The 24,779-nt window shown below is 35.2% G+C and overlaps 1 protein-coding gene across 1 annotated transcript in view; it reads left to right on the plus strand.

Annotated features, from left to right (window-relative positions):
* Positions 1-211: 211 nt before the first annotated feature.
* The window catches only part of LOC306873309 (rho GTPase-activating protein 7-like), a 117,592-nt gene continuing 93,024 nt past the window's right edge, over positions 212-24,779 (plus strand). Inside the window, exons 1-4 of the mRNA XM_079422506.1 lie at positions 212-318; positions 1,365-2,808; positions 16,807-16,956; positions 18,810-18,950. Coding sequence (XP_079278632.1) covers positions 1,438-2,808; positions 16,807-16,956; positions 18,810-18,950 — 1,662 coding nt within the window. The 5' untranslated portion in view covers positions 212-318; positions 1,365-1,437. The remainder of the gene's footprint in view (positions 319-1,364; positions 2,809-16,806; positions 16,957-18,809; positions 18,951-24,779) is intronic.

Genomic DNA, 24,779 nt, shown 5'->3' on the forward strand with positions numbered 1-24,779 from the left:
GTTATTTATTTTGCACCTTGGAGAATTATTTAAAACCGAGTGTATTTTTTTGGCATTTCTCTTTAGAATCTTTCAATGCAGCAATTGTGTTTGATTGTAACATCGCATGGAACCATAGAAAAGTCATTGACCCCTGGAGACACATGACCTTGACGTCCTGGCTGGCTTGAGAACAGAGCTAGCTGTGTCAGAGGGTGAGCTCACCACACAGCGGGTCGAGTGGGTAACTGGCCGCTCCATCGCCGCAGACGGACAGTACCAACACGGAGTGACACACTCTCAAGGCCAGAGGAAGAGGAGAAGGAGAGAAGCATCCAGGTACCAATGCTTAGACTGACCATTTGCTTATGAATCTCTTTAAATGTCTGCTGCATTGTCACGGTTTAGTTATTTATATTCAAATTTAGACATTTAGTTACTCTAGTGGGCTCATACTGAAACTCAGACATTAACAAACAAACACAAATTAAGTTCAGGACGTCAGTGACGTGAGCAACTAATTATCTTTATTTACAACAAGATAACGGTCTTTATCGAAAACGAATAATCCATGAAAGCGCTTGCCAAAGGAAAGTTGGACCTTGCGACCAGATGTTCAACAGAGGGAGTAACTTCTGGCCAGATGTGAGAGGAATGTCCTGGTTAGGACCTTCTCTGAATGCTTGCCACTAACCGCTGACTTTACATAGACGTCAAGAAGATCTATCAGACTTAAGGGACTATAAGAGCTCCTGCCAATTCACCACGCTGTGTGGTTTCCCCCAGCGGTCTTTTATTACTGCACGTCTTTCCATCTTGAGACTTTCCTTCTGGTCTAATTTTAAAGAGAAGTCAGTCTTTGGTGGCTAATCACTGAAGAATGACTTGTGCAAAATGTAGAGAAGTCTTACTGTACTTTTGAGTGGGTGGAGGGTCTGGTGAAACGCTTGGCTGACTCAATGGTTGCCGCGAGGGTAAATGTGATTCGTTTATTTTTCCTTTCCTTCACGAGTTTGTCCTACAGCTGTTTATGAGATCTGCTTTAAATGTTTGTTCTTCATGCAGCTGTAATTGGTAATCTTTTCTGTAAGTATCGAAAAAGCAGTGTCAAAAGTCGTGGACAACGCGTTGTTGATTTGTATGCACTTGTTTTTTCAAGAATAAATCTAGTATTAATGATGTTCGAAAGGATTGTGGCAACACATTAAGTTGTCAATGCGGTTTTCGATATAACACTGAACAGACTCTTCAGACTAAACAAGTTTAAGAGCACTTGAGTTTCAATGTCAATAGGATTCATAAGGCGTATCGTTTCCATTTCTCTCACATATGAAGATCGCAAGTGTTTGACAATGAAGAAATTCTCTCTTTCTCTCTCTCTGCAGGAGGACCTGTATCTGGTTTTGTGCTTTCCGTGGGCCGTAATAAGGATCTATGGGCTAGCCAAGGGATCTGGCCATGCCTGTTGCTATTCGTAAGAAAAGCTGGGAGGATCATGTGACCCCACGGACAGGATTACAGTACAGCTATGATGACCTAGACTTGGTCTGCTTCCATGTGCGGTACCAGCGCGGTAGGTGTGCCTCGATGCCTGAGTGTGGTCATCACCAGCCTTGGACTTTGGGACTTTGGATCGGAGATGATACAAGAACGATGGAGAGTATAGTGCACAAGTTTAAGGGTGGAGCTCAACCTAACTGTGATGGCGCAAAGTGCAAATCCTTGACACCTGGAAACATGGTCAATGAGATAGCACAGCACAAGAGTGACGAAGATAGCAGGCTACCTTTAGACAACGTGGCAGATCAAGATGAATTGGAATGTTCTGCTTCAGGAAATTTACAGGCTCACAATGGAGATCCAGATAATAAGGAGCTAAACAAGGATAAAGTATCTGCTTCCCATAGTCTGACACATTCTGTGCTCCCTACCCCAGTATTAGCTCAAATAGAGGAAACAGATGATTTTTCAAATGTGCTGAAGGACAATAACTCTGTCAAAGTTGACTGTTCTGAACCAACTTATCCCAAAAGTGGAACTTGCACCGAAAATACAGAATCGATGGTGAAGGTCAGTGTGGGCGGTCAGATGTTAGTACATGAGCACATGAGTGGCACAAGCGAGATCACAGACATAACTAATAAACCTTCCACCGCTGATTCACAACAGAAATCTGCTGACCCAAACAATATTGTGGAAGGACAATGTTGTGAAACGTCTGAGCAGACGATTTTATCATGTGGCAAAGTCGAATTCTCACACACAGACAAAACTGTGATCCCAAACTTATCATCATCAACTTCTCAAGAAATTCACATTCCAGAAGCTAGCTTAGATGCTAATACGGTAAGTCTAGTGTGCAAACATCACAAAGTATCTCAAGGTCAAGACAATGAAAATCATGAAGGGGATTGCATTTTTAAATGCTGCGATCATGAGATGTTAAATGTTGGAAGCCTTAAACCACCTGCTTGTGAAACATCTCAACTGGAACCATCTGGAAAAACTGACATCATGGAAACATGGCATGATTGCTCATCAAAACTCCAAACCATCCTCGAGACCTCCTTTCCTGAATCTGGAGATGATGCTTCAGGTCAGATATCAGCTGAGATGCCAGAACATCCAACAAGTACAAACCTAAAGAACAACAACAGTAAGAATTTGACAACTTCAGAGGATCAGAACATGAGGCTAACGGAGGCAACTAGAGGAAAACCTCAAACTGAAGGACTCTGTGATGAACATCAGACAAACCAATATACAACCAAAGACCTTGAAAGTGTCCCAAAAGCTGAAGGCTGCCTTGTAAAGCTTCGTACAAGGAAGGTAAGATGTTTTTCATAGATTTAGATTTTTTTTGGTTCAAAATAAGAAAAAAAGAAAAAGAAAGCAGAGATAAAAAAGTGCTATAGTCACGCAGTATATAAAGAAATCCTTTTGCCCATGAGTTTCACTTATGTGTCATGACTATGGAGATCATCTGTCAGTAAGTAAGGGAAATTCTGGGGGAATTTCCACACGAATTGACTGTAAAAAAGCAATTAAGTATGCAAATAAATTTATATATGGTAATTTTTTTTTGTATTTTATGCATCACAAGATTTCAATTAGTTTTGTATTAAACAGAGTGTATTTTATTTATATATTTTGGTGTATTTTTGCAAGTTGTATTATAGACAGTAGAAAGCAGACAGGAAGTAATGGGGGAGGAAGAGGGCGGAATGGAATGAGGAGATGCAGGCTGGATTCAAACCTGAATCTTTCACAAGCACCAAAGCTCATAATGTAGTTCTGTTTTTTTTTTAATCGATAACCCTTATTTTGGAGTGTAGTTTGTCCCACTCGTTTGTGCTACAAGCACTATTGATGATGCAAAGAATGGGGCTTGTTGAGAAGATGTGTGCTATTACTTTTCTAAGTTGCAGTTTTCACCTAAATCTCACCTGGTGTTTCATAAAAGAGACAAAAAAATCATATAAACATACACATTGAAGAAGTAGGAACTCAAATAATATCTAATCACAAGAATAGGAATGGTCTCTGTTGACTTCCGAATGGCCTAAACCACATAACAATGTCCTACTAATCACTCAGAACACCATCGCATTCTTTCTTTATTTCTTTGGGTCGGTAAGATTTTTACATGTTTTTGAGTCTCTGCTGCTCACCAAGGCTGCATTTATTTGATATAAAAAATAAAACAGTAATATTGTAAAATAGTATTACAGTTTAAAATTACTGTTTTCTATTTGAATATATTTTAAAATGCCATTTATTACTGTGATTTTCAACAGTTCCGAGTAATAACTGTTGAAAATTCTGTTTTGCCACCACAGTAACAAATCAGTGTCAGTGCCTTCAGTGTCACATGATTAGAAGTCTTTCTAATATGCCGGTTTTGTGTTCAAGAAACATTTCTTATTCTTGTAAATGTTGAAAACAGTTGTGCTTCTTAATATTTTTTTTTTGACAACCATATTTTTGTTTTGTTTTATTTTATTTCATTTTATTTTTCAGAATTATTTGATGAATCTTTGATTTCTTTGACACAATTAATAAGAACAGCATATATTTGAATTAGGCATTTTTGTAACAATATAAAAGTCTTTACAGTCACTTTTGATCAAATAAATGCATCCTTGCTGAATAAAAGTATTTATCCCCAGATAGTCTTGTGCACAGTGCACGTCATGAGTGGCCAGCATGCATGCTGGCTTTTATTTTTAACTTGTTTCAAACCAGTTCCAGCATGTTTCTTCTGCAGACTCTTTCTTCCTGCTCCATATTTGTGCTTGCTTGTATACACAGTTTTGATTAAAAGCATTTATACAGCGCCATGCTTTTCAAGCACCACATCCTAAATCACTATGCTAGCTCATGGCCACGCCCTTTTGAAAGCTCACTCCAACTTACATCTCTGGCCATGGACATCTGTGGAAGGTTCCACAGTCCAAGAAACTGGCATCAAACAAGGCCTAAAAGGGCACGAATAGAATATGTGTGAGTATGTGTAGTCATTGTGTGTCTGCTGATGTGTGACGGGCATTGTATGTGTGATCTGTTGTGGGTGTGCTTGTATGCATATATATTTTTACCTTTATGCGTTGACGTGGGTGATTGACAGCAGCCCGCCTTGCCAACCTCAGTCCCTTAGGTAAAGTCTCTCATAGCTTTCTGTGTTTATTCATCCTTGCCGTATTCCACAAGACCCTGGAGGCGTCGTCCAAAACACAGTCATTATTTATACAGCAGGATCCATTAGACAGGAACCAGCCCAAGCAAAACACGGCATGCTGTGTAATTGTCATTTATTTGTGAGGCTGAAATCCAGGGCTGGTGGCTGGAGTTCTTGTGGGGATTTGTGTTTGTTACGGAGCGCTGGAGTGAATGCGAGCCATTTAAGGGCTTGAACGACTCTTTTCTACTGCTAATGGAGACATGAACTTTTATGAGTTCAAGGACAGAGTGAGCAACGAGAGTCTTTGAATGTGGGAGTTTTAGTTTGACACATGAGTACAGAAGGAATCTAACTTATTCAAATCATCTTGTGAATGAGCAATAAAGATAGCAAAGGATTGTATTAGTAATGTAGACACAGAGATACTAGATGCTCATTTGGTTATTCTCTTGACAACACAGCAGTGCCGATGATGGAGATAATGAGACCAGAAATACTGAAGTATTTCCCTTTTCACGCATGATGCTGCACACTGCAGTCGGGGGATTTAGCAGGGAGTTGAAGTATGAATCTGGGCTTCATGGTGGATTTGAGATTCTTGGAACCGTTTAAGTGGCACTAACACAGTGACTGTTTCAAAAATCACTCCCCATATTGAGCAACTGTCTGAGATCATGTTCTCTCCCCTTTGTGTTTATGCACTTGTGACTGTACGCATGAATTTGTGCATACAGTAGGGGTGTGAATCTATGGGTACACAGATAATTGATTTGATTCACTATTCATAAGTTTCACACAATTCAGTTATGATTTTGGTAACACTTTATAATAAGTATACACTAATAAAGTACTTACAAATCATTTGCAAACTATTAGTTTATAGTTATATTTCTGCACTGTAGTTATCGCCATACGTGTAATGGATTATACACTGTACAAACTGTATATTTTGTCTCTTAACCCTACCCGTTGGTGGAGGGTTGAATGCAACGCTGTTAGATTACCTCATGTCTCATTCACCGGTGAGAAAACATTTCAGTACAAAGTGCATAATATTACAATAATAACACCTTCTATTCTTGCTCAGTCTGGAATAGCGTAATGGAACACACTAAAGATGTATCATGTCTGTGCAAACAGGGTGCACAGAGGTATGAAAATACATACGCTGACAGGCAGGTAGGACAGTCTATCGTAATCCTCGGACCAATGAGTATTATTGGATGAGCATTTTATGGTCTTGCACCTTCCACAGGCGATATAAATACATGTTAACGCAATAGTGGTTGCTGTCGGGATGTGAAGAGACTTTTAAATCAGCATAACAAAAAAATGTTTTTGAACCAAATCACCTACTCTGCTTACCCTGACATTGAATATGAATGCAATTAATGTTCAATAAATGTTGGTTTAAAGCACTTAATTAATGTAATGTTCCCATTTTCCACGACCAAATCTAAAGTAAGAACTATTGACTCCTTATTACCAATTGACAATTATTTGACTATGAGATAATTAAATAATAAAAATTGTTAATAACAGTGATAATTAAGAATCCACTATTTGTATTGAGTCTATGAATGTAATGTACAGTTTTTAAACTATGAATTGACTACAGCTAGTGTTAAGTGTGTATACTTAATTACTAGTGTATACCAGTAAAATATATAAAGTATTACCATGATTTTGTTTTTCTTAGATTTTTTTAATATTGATCCAGTTCACAATGAGATTCAATTCAATCCGATTTTGATTAATGATTCAACTATGTAGTTTTTAATTCTGTTCAATTCATGAATTCAAGACTCGTGATACAGATTTAAACTCCAGACATCTGCATGTGTGAATTTATTTCTAATAAAGGCAGAGCCTTGCCCCATCATACTGGGTTTATAGATTGCTTTTCACTCACCCTTAGAGACAGAAGGATAATTAAATTGTGCAAAGGTACAGCAATTATGATGATACAGATATTAATGATGAAGATCAAACTCATAATTAGGTCCCTGATGAATACTGCTGATTTGGCCTTGAGCTGCACAAAGTTTGAAGACATTTCCTATTAAAAAGTGTAACTTAGACCTTCATGTTCTTTCTATGCTGTCACAGTTTTTTTCGTATTTCACATATTGGTCTTGCTAGTTAGTGCAGCATAGTCAAACTGATGAAGCCTGTTGAGCAGTGTGGCTTTTTAGTGGTGTTTATTGATAAGGAAAGGGCTAGTTAAGATGAAAAGGACATAGTTCACCCTTTCAGCATTTACTCATCTTTATGTAAAACCAACCCTGTATATGTTTTTTTTTTTTTTCTTCTGTGGAACACAAATGAGGATATTTTGAAAAGTGCCTCAATGTTTGAGGAAGTTTTTATGTTCCTATTTTTATTCACAAAGTGCCTTGTTCACCAATGCTGTGCCTATTTGATCAGAAATCTGCTAAAAACAGTAATATTGTGAAATATTATTACAATTTAAAATAACCATTTTCTTATTGTCAACGTTGAAAACACTTATGATGCATAATATTGATATTTCTGTTAAAATCATGATACATTTTTTTTCAGGATTATTTGATGAATGTAAAGTTTAAATCTTTAAACTTTTGTAACCTTATAAAAGTCCTTATGGTCACATTGGATAAATGTATTGCATCCTAGCAAGATATAGTAAGTATACATTTCTTAAAAAAAAAAAAAAAAAAAAAAAAAAAACTTGGTGACCCTAAACTTTCCAACAGTAATTTATATCAGTGATCAGTTATGTTAAAAGTCCCAGATAAGGAATAGAACTATTGATGTATGTCTTCTTTATATGCTCTGAGGTAGTGTCAATGTGCCCTGCAAGGTAAGGAACAATAAAGAACATGTCAAACAAATTCCAAATGTCCACTAGGAGAATGAAATGGGCATCTATTCACACAATCACACTCATGGTGAGTTCTTCTTGGCCCCAACAGGGCTTTTAAGGCAGAATTCTGTCAAGAGTTGACTGTACTGACTGTGAGAAAATAGAAATAAAAGCTTGTTAAACACCCCCTGTAGTTCAAACACCATTTTGATAAACTCAATAGGGCTTAAAATATGAAGTCATATTTATACTATCACTTTCCTGATCCTAAAGCTAGAGGTTTGTGTGTGTGTGTGTGTGTGTGTGTAATATTCATTTTCCATTCACAAACCATTACCCTTAGACTTGTTCTGCATATACAACAAGCTGCATTGCAGCATGTTCGGTTCCTTTGAGCTGTGTTTTGAACTCTAAGAAAGAGGTCAAACTACTGCTAAACGCCTCTGTGTACACAGACCATCTGATGCCCCTTGGTCCCCACTCTAGTTCCTGTGCCTTTTATGTTACACTGCTGCAAATCCCAATAAATGATTCAAGTGGGAACTCAAAACCAGGCCAAGAGTTCAACATTCTCTTCTGTTAAGCTTTATATCAAGGCCACCAAACAAGATTAGAAATGTGTTCCTGCGGCTTTCAAAATAGATATGTGGCGTAATGCAGAAGTAACATGTCTAAAGGAAGAACTTAAAGTGTGATTTAGTCATCAGACTGTAGTGCTCCATTTTCATATTTGACCTGGGCAGATGCTCTTCATCCACTGCTTTCAGTCTGTGAAAGGCTGAACTCAGACCACCACACATTGTGTTTAATCTTAATGCAGTGTGAGTGGGCATGTATGTGTTGGGGAGAGATTTGAATAAAGTTCAATAAAGTTTCCAGTATGATGCTAACAAAACAGCACCATGTTATTATCAGTTTATTGTTAGACTTTGAATCATGTTTTTTTGTTTTAATTATTATTATTCAGCAAGGATGCATTGGACAGAAGAGTGAATACTTTTATGCTGTTACAAACTTTCTATTTTAAATAAATAATTATTTTATGTTCTTTTGAAATAGAAATTCTTCAAATAATCCTGAAAAACATGCATTGTGGTTTCCACCAAAATATTGAGCAGCACAACATTCAACATTGATGATAATATATATTTCTTGATCACCAAATCAGCATATTAGAATGATTTCTGAGGGATGATGTGACAGGGAAGTAATAGCTGCTAAAAAAAAGAAAAGAAAATGCTAGAAAATATTAAAATTTAATTTCAAAATATCTTTAAATAAAAAAGTAATTATTTGAAATTGTAATAATATATCAGTATTATTGAACAAGAAAATCCAGCCTTTTTTAAGATTTATTTTTATTATGGAAGGATAGATCAGACCTGACAGTACCAACATTCAGTGAGCTGACTTTTAAAAAATCGAGAAAATGGTAATTATTCAGTATGATATATTGAGGTACCATGGTAAAATCCTCCAGAATATAGTCATATCACCATGGTATATGTCCAGACAATTCTGGAAGAAATTGATTATTAAATATTTAGACAAATGTTATTCTTAAACCAAGGAAGGATAATCACATATTTGCGACAAATATATGCGACGAATATTTATTTCAGTAGCTGTTGTGTCTGGAGTGCTGAAGTAGGTAAAGGATTCTTCAGTGTGTCCTTGAACAAACCATCTCCCTGACTGACCTTATTCAATAATATCTAACACAATAATTAGGAAGGAAATTCTGAAACATTTCTCTCTGCCTTCCCATAATGCACCCAGTCTCTGTCCCACTTAAACATGGACATCTGTTTCAGTCGCATGACTCAGTAATGTCATGTTCAAGACTTGTGCCAAATACCAGAATACTTCAGATGCTGAAGTAAATGAGTTTACCAAAGGAATGCTGAAGCTTATGCCATTTCCTGAAAATCTGTGATGAGGTTATGTTTGCAAACACCATATACATTTGGACTTTTCTTCAGTGTGTTAGGCCTCCTGATTCAGTATTATTATGATCATACTTTTTTGTTTTCTAGTAAAAAAGGAAAGTTATGTTTCCAAATATATGGCTATGTCTTACTTATAGACAATTTTAGGTGGTTGATCATAGGTGGAGTTGTTATACTTTGAGCTAACTTAAGCCAAGTACAGTAATCATGTATTTTTGAAAGTACATGAGTCATACTAAATGAGCCGTCAGGCACTCCTGTATGAGACAGTGTGTGAAAGTAAAGATTGTATGCAGACATTTTGTATTTTCTATAATTTGCCACACCAAAACAAGGCTGCCAAGTTTGCCCACAACTGATTGTCTGTCCGTCCATCCATCCATCCATCCATCTATTTGAAATTGATACTTTAAGTGAGGATGCATTAAATTTATAGAATTCTGATGTTAAAAAAATGCTGTTCTTTCTGTTCATCAAAGAGTACGGAAAAATAATGTGTATGGCAGTTTCCACAAAAACATTGATAATAAATGTTTGACCACCAAATCAACAGAATCATTAGAATGAATTCTGAAGGATCATGTGACAGTGAAGACTTGACAGTGAAATTCAGCTTTGTTATCACAGTAATAGATTATATTTTAAAGTATATTAAAATAGAAAACAGTTATTTTAAATTGGAATAATATTTCTGTTTTGGTGTATTTTTAAAAATAAATGCAGCCTTGCTGGGCATAACAGACTTCTTTCAAAAACTTTAAAAGCGGAACATTCAAACTTTTAATATACATCTACTCTCTTAAATATCCTAAAGCATATGAGGTAGAACTCAAACCGGCCAAATGCAGTTCCCCTAGTGCATAGTGTCTAAATCATTTCATTACAATAAGAGTTAAGGCCTGAAATTGTTTCAGAAGTTTTATCGTGTGTCCAGTTTTATTCCTGCTCTCTCTGCTCTAAGCCTGTCTTGCTAGAGAAGGATTATGCAATATAGTTGGCCGCTGACAGCTTCCAATTTATATTAGTGGCTAACCAGCGATGTGTCACTCTGCAGGACACACTCATTTCAGATGTTGAGGTCTTAAGGAAAGATCTCTGGGGTCACTGAGGACACACTGAGTTGGTCGTAAGCACATTCCCCAGAGATCTCTGGGAAAGAGGAAAAGAGCAGGAAGATTCTGGGAGATCTCACAGTGTGGGAATTCTGTCATCTCAAAACAGGAAGAAGCCTGTAGGAATGTGACCCCTAGAAGACACTAAAAGAGACTGAAACGGGGATGATTTCGAATATTTTTCAGACCTGTTAAAATGCAGTTGACACCTCTTTTTTTTTTTGGTATATTACTCCATTTGAGGGTTTGGTGGACATGTCACTTTTATCAGAGATGAAGCAATGCATCACATGAGAGTGAAAACAGTGGGCTCTCTGTTTGTATGCTGTGTTTATGGGTGTTTCAGAATGACTGTGTGTCATGGAAAAGCTTAGGCATCCATGCAACTAGCTTTCGCTACACACACACACACACACACACACAGGGTTCTGGCTCACCTCGGCAAATCTAACAGCAAAGCACTGATGCTGACAGGCTAATTCTGTGCTAAATGGAAAATAAATGGGGAGGCAGTCACAAGACATTAGTAATAATAGAGAGAGAACACACACACAAAGTCACGCATAAATCTTTTGATTTCTTTCTGCTCCTCTGGCATTCTTAGCTCTGTTTTACAACATATGCAGAAAGCTGTGGAATGTTTATTTCAGCACCCATATTTTAACAGGTTACTGTTTTCACAATGGCCATCCAAACAGAGTAAAGATTTGGCAATTAAACAGAAGTTATGGTGAAAATCTCTCAATCGATTTATTAACACTATCAGCACTGCATTGTTTGAAAGAAGACATCCTTTTTGGCTCCACTTATTTCGCAAACACCGACAGTGTTGTGAAACCAACACTTTAGAAATAATTCTCAATAGTCAACTGTTGTTAGCCTTTTTTTTTTTTTTTTTTTTTTGGAAGAAAATACTGTATACAGCTTTTTTTAAGTGGCAGAAACACTTTTTCCTGGTTGTTTATTATTGTTATTTTTATTAATATAATTAATCGTAAAACCTTATTTTAAGGTGTCCTTGTTACACGTTACATGTACATACTGCTATTGTAATAACAATAAATAATGCATAATTATATTGCAAGTCAATAAGCCAACCCCTGATCCTAACCCTAACCATGTAGTGCATGCAATTAATTAATATTACTTAAATGTATAATTGCACTGTAACAAGGACACCTTAAAATAAAGTGTAATCTTGTTTATTTTATTCTCATTTTGAATTTTCATATAAATGCAGCCTTGGAATAAGATACAAGAACATTAAAAAGTCTTATACTATACAAATCCTATTTTTATAACCAAACTACTATGTTAGAGAAAGAAAAGGAATATGAGAGAGTTGGTTGTCAAGGTCAAATGATTATAAAGAATAAAGCAAAAGTCTTTACGAGAAAAGAACTTAAGCAAAGGAAAAAGTATATTACAGTAAAGAAAGAAAAAGAGAGAGACATAATAAGATGCATAACAGATAACGGCTGTACAAAGACTGAACTGGCTGAAATCCAAATAGTGAGAAAAAACTCAATGACCTCTACTAACAAACATAAACTTTATTAGTAAAAGAAAATGACTTATTTTATTCCTAAAGTAAAGTACTTTTCAAATTTTGCATGAGATAAAGGCTCTTGTCATATCAGCTGTTTTATTTTACATATTGCTGGTTGCCACATGTTGAGTTTTAATGACTAGCCAAATTATACTCACTTTATTTCTGTAACGCCCTCTATTATCAGATTTGTACTAATAAATGAATCATGGATGATGGTGAAGAGCCCATTTCTGCACCAGCTTTAGAAACTCAGAACAAACTGTTCCTTATCTGTTCCTGATCCTGGGTGAACTGTTCCTTTTTATTAAAGCATCATTTTATGATTTTTTGGGTCTGTCAGGTTTTTTGCATGTATAAACCTGCCAATGGCATACAAATAAGATACCAAAAAGCAGCAATTAAAATAAGTGAGTAAAGTGTCTCTGTGTAACTGACTTAGTTTCACATTTTATATTGAAGAAACAGATGCACAGTCAAAATGTCAAGGAAAGGTCACTGTAGTGAGAAGTGTGCTGTATGAATGTCGAATGTGTTGTGTGTGTGTATGTGTGTGTGTGTGTGTGTGTGTGTGTGTGTGTGTGTGTGCTTTGCTGTCCTTGAACAACTGGAATAACCTTACAAAAAAGGCCTTGCAGACAGAAAATGTTTTTAATGATGTAAAATGTGTAATTTCTTTCTAAAATGTCACAAGGTCTGCTTTCTCCATTAATGGGATCTATTTGCCCGACTGGATTTTACTTTCTGGGTATTTTTAACAATAAAAATAAAAAGTATTTTTTTCATTTATTTTTTTATAATGCTTACAGTATCTAGGCTTAGAATGGAATAAAAAGAGTTATATCAGAACTCATTTACCTGCTCCTTTTGAATTTTGTGGATTTTTTTTCCTCAAGTGTCCCTTCATTTCTGACCCTTTATATACTGTGCAAGCTTACATTTGTGAATGTGAGATGTTTGTAGAATGTCCGTAGCTGTAGTTACTAAAAGCACACCACCTGAGGTCAGTGTAACACCTGATATCACACACAAGACAGCAAGGAAGCGAGACGGATGAGGAGGAATCTTTCTGAAGCTCAATCACTCCACACTGTCACGCATTACGTGCAGGAATGCGGTGTTATTTAGTGTGTTGTACTGTCAGGTGTTGCTCTGTGTTTACAGCCACTTAAAAAAAAAATACTGTACCATTTGACTAATGATGATTAAGTTATCTTTTGTTGAAATATTAGCTTTGTCCTTTTTTCTTTTTTTTCTTCTAAAATGCTTTGGGAAAAATAAAAAACTACAATCAAATAAGATATAGTCAGTAGTCAGACTAGTGCTATGAAAGTGCTGTGGATAGTAAAGCTCAGAAAATGTGTTCTTTGGAAGTACTAAATAAATCACGTTTGAGTTCAGACTGAGATCTCTCACTTTTGATTGCAAACTTTGGTATCTTGGCAAACATGAGCATAGTTTGCAACTTGGTTGAGATCTCTTCCAAAACTCTAGTGCAGACATGTGCTGCAACAGCAGCTGGGGTGGTTTTCTCATGAGCTCACTTAAGCAAAAGTCTCCATTTGCTCTCCATTTAATCTCATTAGTGTCAAGGAGAAACCATTTGATTTTAAAGAGGTCTTACAATCACAATTATGATTGTTCTTTGCTGCGTGCATTTATACTGTGTATTTTAATTGTTAAATTGTAACTTCAGAATTTCAAACTTTCTATAGCAAAAACGTGTGAAAGTTTGTATGTACAGTATGTATGCTTTTATGTATTTAGTTAGTTAGTGATATAACCCTTAATTAAATCTATGTTTATTTTTTTCCCTAAGTTATGAATTTGGAGTTTCAGACTTGATATAGCAAAAAAGCTTGTGTTTAGTTAGTATTTATATGTTTTTTTTTTTTTTTTTTTTACTTTAGTATATAGCCAAAAATAAATAAATAAAATAAAAAGACAACAACAAGCAAACACATAAATATATATTTTTTACTTTAGTATGTAGCAAAAAAGTATCATTTATTTGTTTGTTTGTTTGCTGTTAACTAAAATAAAAACATTATTTTAAATAGCATAAAAATAAATAAAATATAAAAAAATCTTAAACTTTTTTTTCAGCTAATTGCCAACGCAACATTTCTAATTTTCATGTAAATTTGAGGTACTAAAATACATAAAACTAAATAAACTAAAACTAAATCTTGATAAAAAAAGTATGTAAATTAAAATAAAATAATACATTAAAATAATAATAGTAATAATAATAAAAAGAAATACAACGAATAACAATGACAAAAACACAACAAAATTAATATATAATGTATAAATAAAATCTAATTCCAAATATTAATAAAAAATAATAATTTACAATTAATTTTTTTTTAAAAATCATTTATATTTATTAAATATTTTCCATGACAACTTCTGAATTTCAAACTTTAGTTGGTTAGTTTCACTGAAATAAAGATTCCAAGAATTTATTACTTATATTTTATCAAAGTGTATTTCCAGGAATAGATAAGAGATGACAAATAGTGTGTAACTCTTTGACTGTGCTATGTTGAAGTGAAGCAGATTCTATTTTGTCTGACACTGCTTGACCAAGAACAGTTCAAAACAAACTATTCTCTGTGACAAAATGGTCTAAATTAGCACAGTACACATATTCAAAACTGAATGAGGAACCTGATTATATACATGTTTATAGGTACCTTTGTGTTTCTGCAAGAATTGTGCATCTGTCAGAGTGATTGTGTCAGCTTTTCCTATTCTCTAGTCCTGTTGTCAGCTGATGTGTCATGAGGGGCATGATTGTGTGTTCTTCAGATTCATAATTATAAATAGAGGAGAAAAAAAAACTGTTCACATGTGAAAGCACAGTGTGTTTTAGCTTGTTTTGTATCAAAACAATGTTGTACGTGGATTTTAGATTCAAGGAAGTTTAAAAAAAATGTGAAGAAAATAAGTGCAACACAACAAACATACTGTACACGCACATCCTTTGGGATGGTGTGTTAAATTTGTCAACACCTGCATCAGTCACCAAATCAGTAGCACTAAATGGCCTTGCGACTGTAATGAATTTGTCTGTATGTATGTAAATGGCAGCAACAATCCCTTTACAGCATGCCAGTTTTTGAGTTTAAATTAAAACAAAAACTTATTTACTTACCGTCATGTCATTCTAAACCTAAATGGCTTTCAGTGGAGCACAAAAGGACATTTTGAATCAAATATTTATGCTTTTCTAATCAATGACTGATCAATCCTGGCTCAATCCTGGCATGATGCAAATATGCAAATTTGAAATAGATTTTCAGTGAATACAGATTAAAGATTAATTATGTTTCTTATCTAAAGCTATGTATGCTTTAAGAATACTTTGTAGTACAAGTATATTCGATCATATACAGTACTTGTAAATCACATGTGCTCTTTTTATGTTGATTTTTGGAGCCAGACAGTACCAAGTTGCATGAACTTGTGCTAATGAAAGAAGTCTACCAGCTAATCCTGATGACGTGTGCTGTATATTGAAATACTAGAAGAAAAACAAGCTCTTAAAAACCTTCTGGAAAGTTGTCTGGAGTTAAAATGTGTGTTTTGGACAATGGATTGTGTGTTTGTTAGCTCATTACTAGCAAAGTGTCTCTCTTTCTCTCTCTGTGTGCTCTGTGACAGACAAGCGTGTATTAACGGTAAATACCAGTAAAAGCTACGCAAACCCTTTACACACTGCACTGCTTTGTGTGGGGCTGTTTGCACAGGCCTGGTTCAGACACGGGGCAAGTGCCAGCATCATTCCTCTCTGCTTGAGTAGCATTACAACTTCTGTCTTCTACTCTCTTTCTCTGTAGTCCTGTGCTAATACTTTAATACTCTGCCAGTGTAAAATATGGTTTATATCCCAAAAGTGTGTTTGTGCACGCACGCACGCGCGTGGGTGTGTGTGTGTGTGTGTGTGTATGTGCATGTGTGCGTGCATGCGCATGTTTTTGTTACATATGAAGACACAAATTAGTATAATGACATGGGTATGACATAGGTATTACAAGGAGAAGGTGACTTATGAGGACATTACCCCGTGTCCCTTTATTTCAAAAGGCTTATAAATCATACAGAATTAGGTTTTTTGAGAAAGTAAAAATGTACAAAGTTTTCTGTGAGGGGTAGGTTTAGGTGTTGGGTGATAGAAAATACAGTTTGTACAGTATAAAAACCATTACGCCTATGGAGAGTCCCCACAATTCACAAAAAGAAAGGTTGGTGTGTGTGTAAGTGTGTGTGTGTGTGTGTGTGTGTGCATGTGTGTGTGTATGTGTGAAATTTAAATATAGTAACATTTATTTTTAGCAAGATTTCATCCCTTGGACCTTGGGCATTCAAAAATATTTTGTTTCCTATTGCCAGAAAAAGAAAAGTCTAAAAGGAAGTCTTTGTAAATGATGACAGAATTTTTATTTTAGGTTAACTATTCCTTTAATAGCATTAGCCACCATTAAGGGTAAAAAAAGATTAGATTAAATCTAATGACGTATTGCCTCAGCTTGTATGGAAAAGTACGTCTTCATCCGAGTCGCCGCCTGGTCTGCTGTGACACGTTTAAAGAATTGTCATTGGGAGCAATCAGATGTCAGTGTTGGTTTTAAGATTACATTTCTCGAATAAAATCTAATTATACAAAACTGGTTTTCTCATTCCAGAGCTCACGGGAAGAGAGAGAAAAGGAAAGGTCAGGGTTGGACTCAATGGTTCTGTTAATAATGAAGCTGGATCAGCTGGACAAAGAGATTGAGAATGCTTTAAGCTCCTCCCTCAATGGCACGCCCAATTTACAGAGGCGGATCATCTCGGTGAGTGGCCACCAATCAGAAGATTTCATGCAAATTATACACTAATCTCATCTCAAAGTCTTGGGTCACACCTTATTTTAAGCTCCAACTCTCGCTATTAACAAACCATTAATTATTAGGACTTTTGCCTTCATAAACTGCCTTCATAGTGATTTCAAGTGATTTCTGGCAGCCAATGTTAATATTTGAAATCACCAAAACAAACACGCCACTATCCCAGAAGGGTCTCGTCCCTATTTTGATAGCTCTGCCCCACACATACGTAACGTTTCGTAACCCAGGCAATGATTAGTTCTGTGAAACAAAGCAAAACCAATGTTACTCACCTATCGAGAAGAAACAAAGCAACCTCAGCATCCAATCGCAAGCCTTCCCGCTCCTTCAGTTCTCTCCAGCGCTGGAAAGATGATACGATATTTACACGGGTCCTACTTATAGGGCCCTATTAAATCCGTTTTATTTTTTCCCAAATTCCGTTTTATTTTTTTCTAAATTCAGTTTTTTCCATTTAAATTTTTCTGGACTCCTTTTTTAATGGTCAAATTAAATTTGATTAATCAAAAAGCATGTCTTATTAATTAAAATCATGAAACTTATACAATTTAACATTAATTTATTAAAAGTGTAACAAAAATGACATCATGTTTAGGGCCGTATTAATTTATTATCTTTTTCTCACCTTATATGTTACTGTTAACAAATTCTGTGTTTTAACATATCTAATTATTTGAATGCATTATTTTTAAATTTTTATTTATTCTTACAGTAGCCTTATGAAATGTTTTTTCCCAGTGTAGACATGGTGTAAGCCTTCTTTTGTTCCGCAGACGTTTTCCTCTTTTGTTTTTTATCCACCATCTCTATCTTCCTGTTGTCACTCGGCTCGGCTAATGGCTGTCCTGTGCACTGAGTGCTCTCTCCCCTGCGTCATGAGTAGACACGCCCCTTACTGCTGATTGGCTACAAGTTTGTTTTGGTACTCGGCTTTGGTACTTTTTTCTAAAGCGTTTTTGACAAAATACATACCCCACCTTTAAGTTTAGTTATTGGGTAGGATTAGGGATGTAGAATATGGTCATGCAGAATAAGTACTAATAAACAGCCAATATGTTAATAATATGCTAATAAGCAACCAGTAGTAATACTAATTGAGATTTGTCTAATTGAGACTAATTGAGTTTATTCTAGTGAGAATTGGTCCCTATACTAAAGTGTTACCAAGTCTTGCTATGATATAATGAAGTAATGGTCAATAACTGCATCAGACCTTCAGGACCAGCACTAAATCTATGTAGAATCCTTTAATAGTAGACCGATATACACGATACGATATACTATATACGATATACTATATATCATCACTAAGGCTGATATATAGGCCAGTTTTTGGCATTTTTGATGATTATTAGCATTCAGCGATATGTTGGAAGCTGGACTTTTATTTTGACAGACCGAGAATGCCAGCGCCTGAACGTTTAGTAGGCTAATAAAAACTTAAAAGGTTAAAGAGTTGAGTGAAAAAGCAAAAATTCAGCAAATACAAATTTATTTTAAATTTAAACAAGTCTTTCAATATCTAATGAACATTAATTTTCACATACCTTGAAAACTTTGTCAAATCCAGCAGCGAGATATTCTAAAGTGTGTGTTTATAGACTGCATTACAAAATCTGTTTATTTTTACAGTTTTATTGTTTTTTTTTAATCAATTTCAATTTATTTTGTTTTCATATTTATTCATTATCATATTATTTCTAATTTAGTGAATATCATGTGAAATAAACATAAATTTCATTTTAGCAATTGTAAAGGATGTGTCTAAAGTAGAACAATGCTACTCTTTTCTTAAACAGGAAGTTCATTTAGAAATGCTGGATTCAGCAGGGAGTCTTTCGGCCTCATCGCAGTCTCTAAACACCTCATTTTGTCGCTCTTCATCATCGCTGTCATCATCAGGACCCTCTGGAACTTCTGGGGCTAGACCAAAAAATGAGGTTAGTTAACCAAAACCTGGAATTACCTGTTGTGGAACAATTTATAAAATCAAACACTTATAACTTATACGAGGCTTGCAGTTTCCAGTCACCTGAGCAGGTCAGCTTTTCACTGATGTGAGGAGTGCCTTTACATACCATTCATACATTCTCATGGCTCTGGAATTGGTTAAACCCTGTGTCAATCATCTCAAGTGTCTCTTAAGTGTCCAACATTTACATATGTTTTCTGTATGCTGAATGACAGTAAACAGTGAGTAAATTAGAGTGTGCTCTGGTTCCAGCAGCCACTTTAAAGTGTACTGAGGAAAGATTCTCTCTCTCTCATCTTGTCTCTCATTTTCTTTCTTTCTGAGTGGCTAAAGTTGCTGGAACGTGATAATAACAGCTTTTACTGTCTGCCAACTTCCACCATCTAAAACACACTGAAAAACATTCCTTACAATCTTCCCCTCATGCACATGTCTGGATGCGCGTGAGATTTTGCATTCTGAGGTGAGCGTAAGAATATTCCATTTGATTACCCATTACATGCTTGTTGTTTGCACATGGCAAACAACACTTAAAGTGTCAGTGAGAGGCAGGAAAAAAAAAGATGGAGAGTGTGTGAATGTGTGAACAAAGTTTAAAAAGGTGTGTTTGGGAGCAGAATCAAATTAGTAAAGGCAGATCTGAGTAAAAGAATGTGAGGAAGAACATAAAAGATAGCAGTCTTGTTTATCAATGTCAAAGTCAATATTCTTCCACAGGATCAGTCAATGAAAAAAAAATAGTATATTAAAAGTAAAAGTATATTGTATAATGTAAAATTTATATAGCATATACAATGTCATACAACAACAATGTATATATTTTATACATTTATCATAGATTTTGTAATCACGATTAATCATTTGACAGCACCAATATGTATATATATATATATATATATATATATATATATATATATATATATATACAGTGGTGTGAAAAAGTGTTAAAACATAACTCTGGTTTATCACACCTGAGTTCAGTTTCTCTAGCCACACCCAGGCCTGATTACTGCCACACCTGTTCACAATCAAGAAATCACTTAAATAAGACCTGCCTGACAAAGTGAAGTAGAACAAAAGATCCTCAAAAGCTACACATCATGTTGAGATCCAAAGAAATTCAGGAACAAATGAGAATGAAAGTAATTGAGATCTATCAGTCTCGAAAAGGTTATAAAGCCGTTTCTAAAGCTTTGGGACTCCAGCGAACCACAGTGAGAGCCATTGTCCACAAATGGCGAAAACATGGAACGGTGGTGAACCTTCCCAGGAGTGGCCGGCCGACCAAAATTACCCCAAGAGCGCAGCGACAACTCATCCAAGAGGTCACAGAAGACCCCACAACAACATCTAAAGAACTGCAGGCCTCACTTGCCTCAGTTAAGGTCAGTGTTCATGACTCCACCATAAGAAAGAGACTGGGCAAAAATGGCCTGCATGGCAGAGTTCCAAGACGAAAACCTCTGCTGAGCAAAAAGAACATAAAGGCTCGTCTCAGTTTTGCCAGAAAACATCTTGATGATCCCCAAGACTTTGGGGAAAATACTCTGTGGACTGACGAGACAAAAGTTGAACTTTTTGGAAGGTGTGTGTCCCATTACATCTGGCGTAAAAGTAACACAGCATTTCAGAAAAAGAACATCATACCAACAGTAAAATATGGTGGTGGTAGTGTGATGGTCTGAGGCTGTTTTGCTGCTTCAGGACCTGGAAGACTTTGTGATAAATGGAAACATGAATTCAGCTGTCTACCAAAAAATCCTGAAGGACAATGTCCGACCATCTGTTCGTGTGAAGCTGAAGCGTACTTGGGTTCTGCAGCAGGACAATGATCCAAAACACACCAGCAAATCCACCTCTGAATGGCTGAAGGAAAACAAAATGAACACTTTGGAGTGGCCTAGTCAAAGTCCTGACCTGAATCCTATTGAGATGCTGTGGCATGACCTTAAAAAGGCGTTTCAAGCTCGAAAACCCTCCAATGTGGCTGAATTGCAACAATTCTGCCAAGATGAATGGGCCAAAATTCCTCCACAGCGCTGTAACAGACTCATTGCAAGTTATCATAAACACTTGATTGCAGTTGTTGCTGCTAAGGGTGGCCCAACCAGTTATTAGGTTTAGGGGGCAAGCACTTTTTCACACAGGGCCATGTGGGTTTGGATTTTGTTTTCCCTTCATAATAAAAAACTTCATTCAAAAACTGCATGTTGTGTTTACTTCTGTTATCTTTGATTAAAGGGGTGGTTGATTGTTTTTTTTCTAGGCTTGATTGTGTATATGGGGTGCAGTCAAACATGTATTCATTATTATTTAAAAAAAAAACGCATTATTTTTCACATAATTCACCTTTATTCCACACCTCTCTGCCCCTCTCTGATAAACGCCCCGATTATTTCCTGGTTTTATGAAGCCCCTGCTTCAGAAATGCGTAATGGGCTCTGATTGGTTAGCTGGTCCACTGTGTTGTGATTGACTAAACCGCCTCTAGTGCGCCCCTGAACATCCCGCCCCTTACCTCAGCAGCATGTGCTCCGGTTGTATTGTAAACAATGGCATCATCTATATTGCTTATCAATTTGAGCCCGAATGAGACGGAGAGGATCTTAGTGAAGAGGATCGCGCAGAACCTGTGCAAGCATGGCTTTTAATGGTATGTTTTTTTTTGTTTGTTGTTGGTTCATACTTTTAGATACACTGTTATTTGAAAGTGCTACTGCTTCTGTTAGATTTTAATATAAGGCTTTATCCTAATTAAAGCCTTAATACAGCACGGCAACTGTACACGCGCCCATGTATAACGCTTCTCATTGATGTGTGAAAAGTGTATAATTGGAACAGTTTGTTGGAGCTGATCTGACGATCTGAATGAGAGAGAGATGCAGAGCAGGGCGACACGAGTGACAGTATTATGAAGCACTGCTAACTGTCACGGGCCCACCGGTGGGCCCACTTGCCATTACATGTTTTAAACAGTAATATCTTAGTCTGAACCTAAAGCAATCTTGACAAACTATATATCGTTTGAAAGCTTAAAGACTCTAGTTTTCATATTTGGTGACTGATTTTTAAAATATTTTACAGAGCAACCGTAATTTATTCATTTGTAAGAAGAGTACTCATCAGACTCAGAGAGCGAGAACTAACCTTTACTTTGAAATAGTGATACATATATAAAATCATGAAAAATCAGCCATTCATGTTCATGTCAAGTGTTCAAAAGATAACATTCTATTTTTTGAGGAAAAAAAAGATCTAAAAGTGTTTCGAATATAAAGAAAAAACAATAGGTTCTCAATTTTTGATGCAGCGTGAACTATATCGTACGTCCAGGGTTCTTGTTGCATGTCTTTTATGTGTTTTTTAGAGGATGAATTGAAATCAAATACTGCCATACCACCCCTAATACTTCTGAATGTGATGTCTACATCATAAATATTGAGAAAAGAATGGAAAAAACATGTTTCAGATCACTCAAACCATATATGGAAATAGAGCCGCCCTTATATGGTTACTAATGGAGTTTGATGGTCATCTACTGGAAAAGCTTGGTACTACGCCCAAACAAAATTTCACTGAAAGCTCATTTTTTGAGATATCAATCTCAAATTTGGAACACAACTTCTTCAGATTTTTCTATTTTCTAGCAGTTTTAGAGTAAAACCTGTTATGTAAAATATATATTTTACATAAAATATAAATATAAAAATTTTTACATTTTATATTTTCATAAACTTAAACTTCCATAACTTTTTTGTAATATACTTTTTATAACTATTTTCACCTCTACAATATTCTGCTAAATGTCTTCTTTAAAAAGAGACCAACCTTAAGTATCTGCTCCAAACCATTCAAAATTTATAACAATTTAAGTTGGAAATGTCATTTTCAGGCCTATACTCAAAAAGTGGAACCGACAGTTAACAGGTTAAAGTAAACATATGATTTTGAAACTTGTAAATTCATTAAAATCGTTAGAAGACAAAATCGCGATTCATATATGAATAGATTTTTACGCAGATATTGTTTATGCTTTAACAGCAACATTACACACAAACTAACGTTAAAAAAGTGAAATCGCAATCAACCACCCCTTTAATGTTTAAATTTGTTTGATGATCTGAAACATTAAAGTGTGACAAACGTGCAAAAACATAAAAAAATCAGGAAGGGGGCCAACACTTTTTCACACCACTGTATATATATATATGTGTATATATATTAGTATATTACACTATATATATATATATATATATATATATATATATATACAGTATATATATATATATATATATATATATATACAGTATACATATATATATATATACATGTGTGTATATGTATATATATATATGCATATGTGTATATATATATATATATATATATATATACACATACATATACATATATACATATACTGTATATATATATATACACATATGCATATATATATACATATACACATATGTATATGCATATATGTATATATATAGATATATATACAGTATATATGTGTGTGTGTATATATATATATATATATATATATATATATATATATATATATATATATATATATATATATGTATACGTTTTGTTCTTTCAGTAGTTTAAATGTTTCAATTTCTTTTTTCCTCTTCAGTCTTATATTGGACAGCATTAAACCTTATGAGTTACATCAGACTTCGCCATCTTGAAGTTTAAATGTTTCTATTTGTTTTGTCCTCTCTCTAACATTGGATAATCAAAACGGTCTCATCTTGAGAATAACAGTTTCAAAGTTTAAATTCCAACCTAGCCATCTAACAACAATTATATATATATATATATATATATATATATATATATATATATATATATATATATATATATATATATATATATATATATATATATATATTGCTAAATGTAGATCAGAAACGTCTTACATCTGGTTTGAGTCATAAGTTATAGATAAGAAAAATAACTGTATTTGCAGCATTGTTTTTTCTGCTGTATTTTAGTGAAAGTAATCTATAATTTTGCCTCTCACCGTGTTTCTGTTGTTGTTAAAATAACCACGGCAGCTCTTGAACTTGGCACCGGCGCGCATCCGGAGAGAGAAAGTGCACGGACCTGAAAGGGCTTGAATAAAGCGTGTTTAGCTTTAGATAAAAATACGAGGATATAGCACTGAAAGATATTTACCATTAACAACCCGGAGCGCTTGTAATGTGATCCGCTCCGCTGTTTTGATGCGCCGCTCACTTAAAATGGTGCTGCTGTTACGGCTCGCAGTCCGGATGGATGCCGGGGTGCGGATGCACTTATAGAAGTATTTAAGGATAAAAGACTCGAGTTGCTTTTAAAATATTCACAAGTCCTTTTCCTCGAGTCGAAAAAAGTCTGGAGTCATTTCAGGTCAAGTCAAGTCTGAAGGCTATAAAACTGCGACTGGAGTCCTAGCCCATCTCTGGCTTGCGTTGCATCAGACATTTTGTTTGCATTTATTTTTGTCTGATATTAAGTATCCCTGATATACATAATGTTATGCATAAACACCATTTTAAATGAATATTAATTTGTTCACTGTATAAGGAATAATTTTTATGATTATTTATATAATATTATTACATATGTTATATAAAGCTTGAAGCATCAGAATCGGCATCAGAATCGGCATCGGTATCGGCCGATCACCATGACAAGAAATCGGTACTGGTATCGGCTGCAAAAATCCTGATAGGAGCATCCCTAATATATATATGTATGTCTGTATATATGTATATATATATGTACATTTAAAAAAATATATATAAAA

Source organism: Barbus barbus (genome assembly GCF_936440315.1).
Source record: "Barbus barbus genome assembly, chromosome: 7".
In the NCBI taxonomy this organism is placed as follows: domain Eukaryota; kingdom Metazoa; phylum Chordata; class Actinopteri; order Cypriniformes; family Cyprinidae; genus Barbus; species Barbus barbus.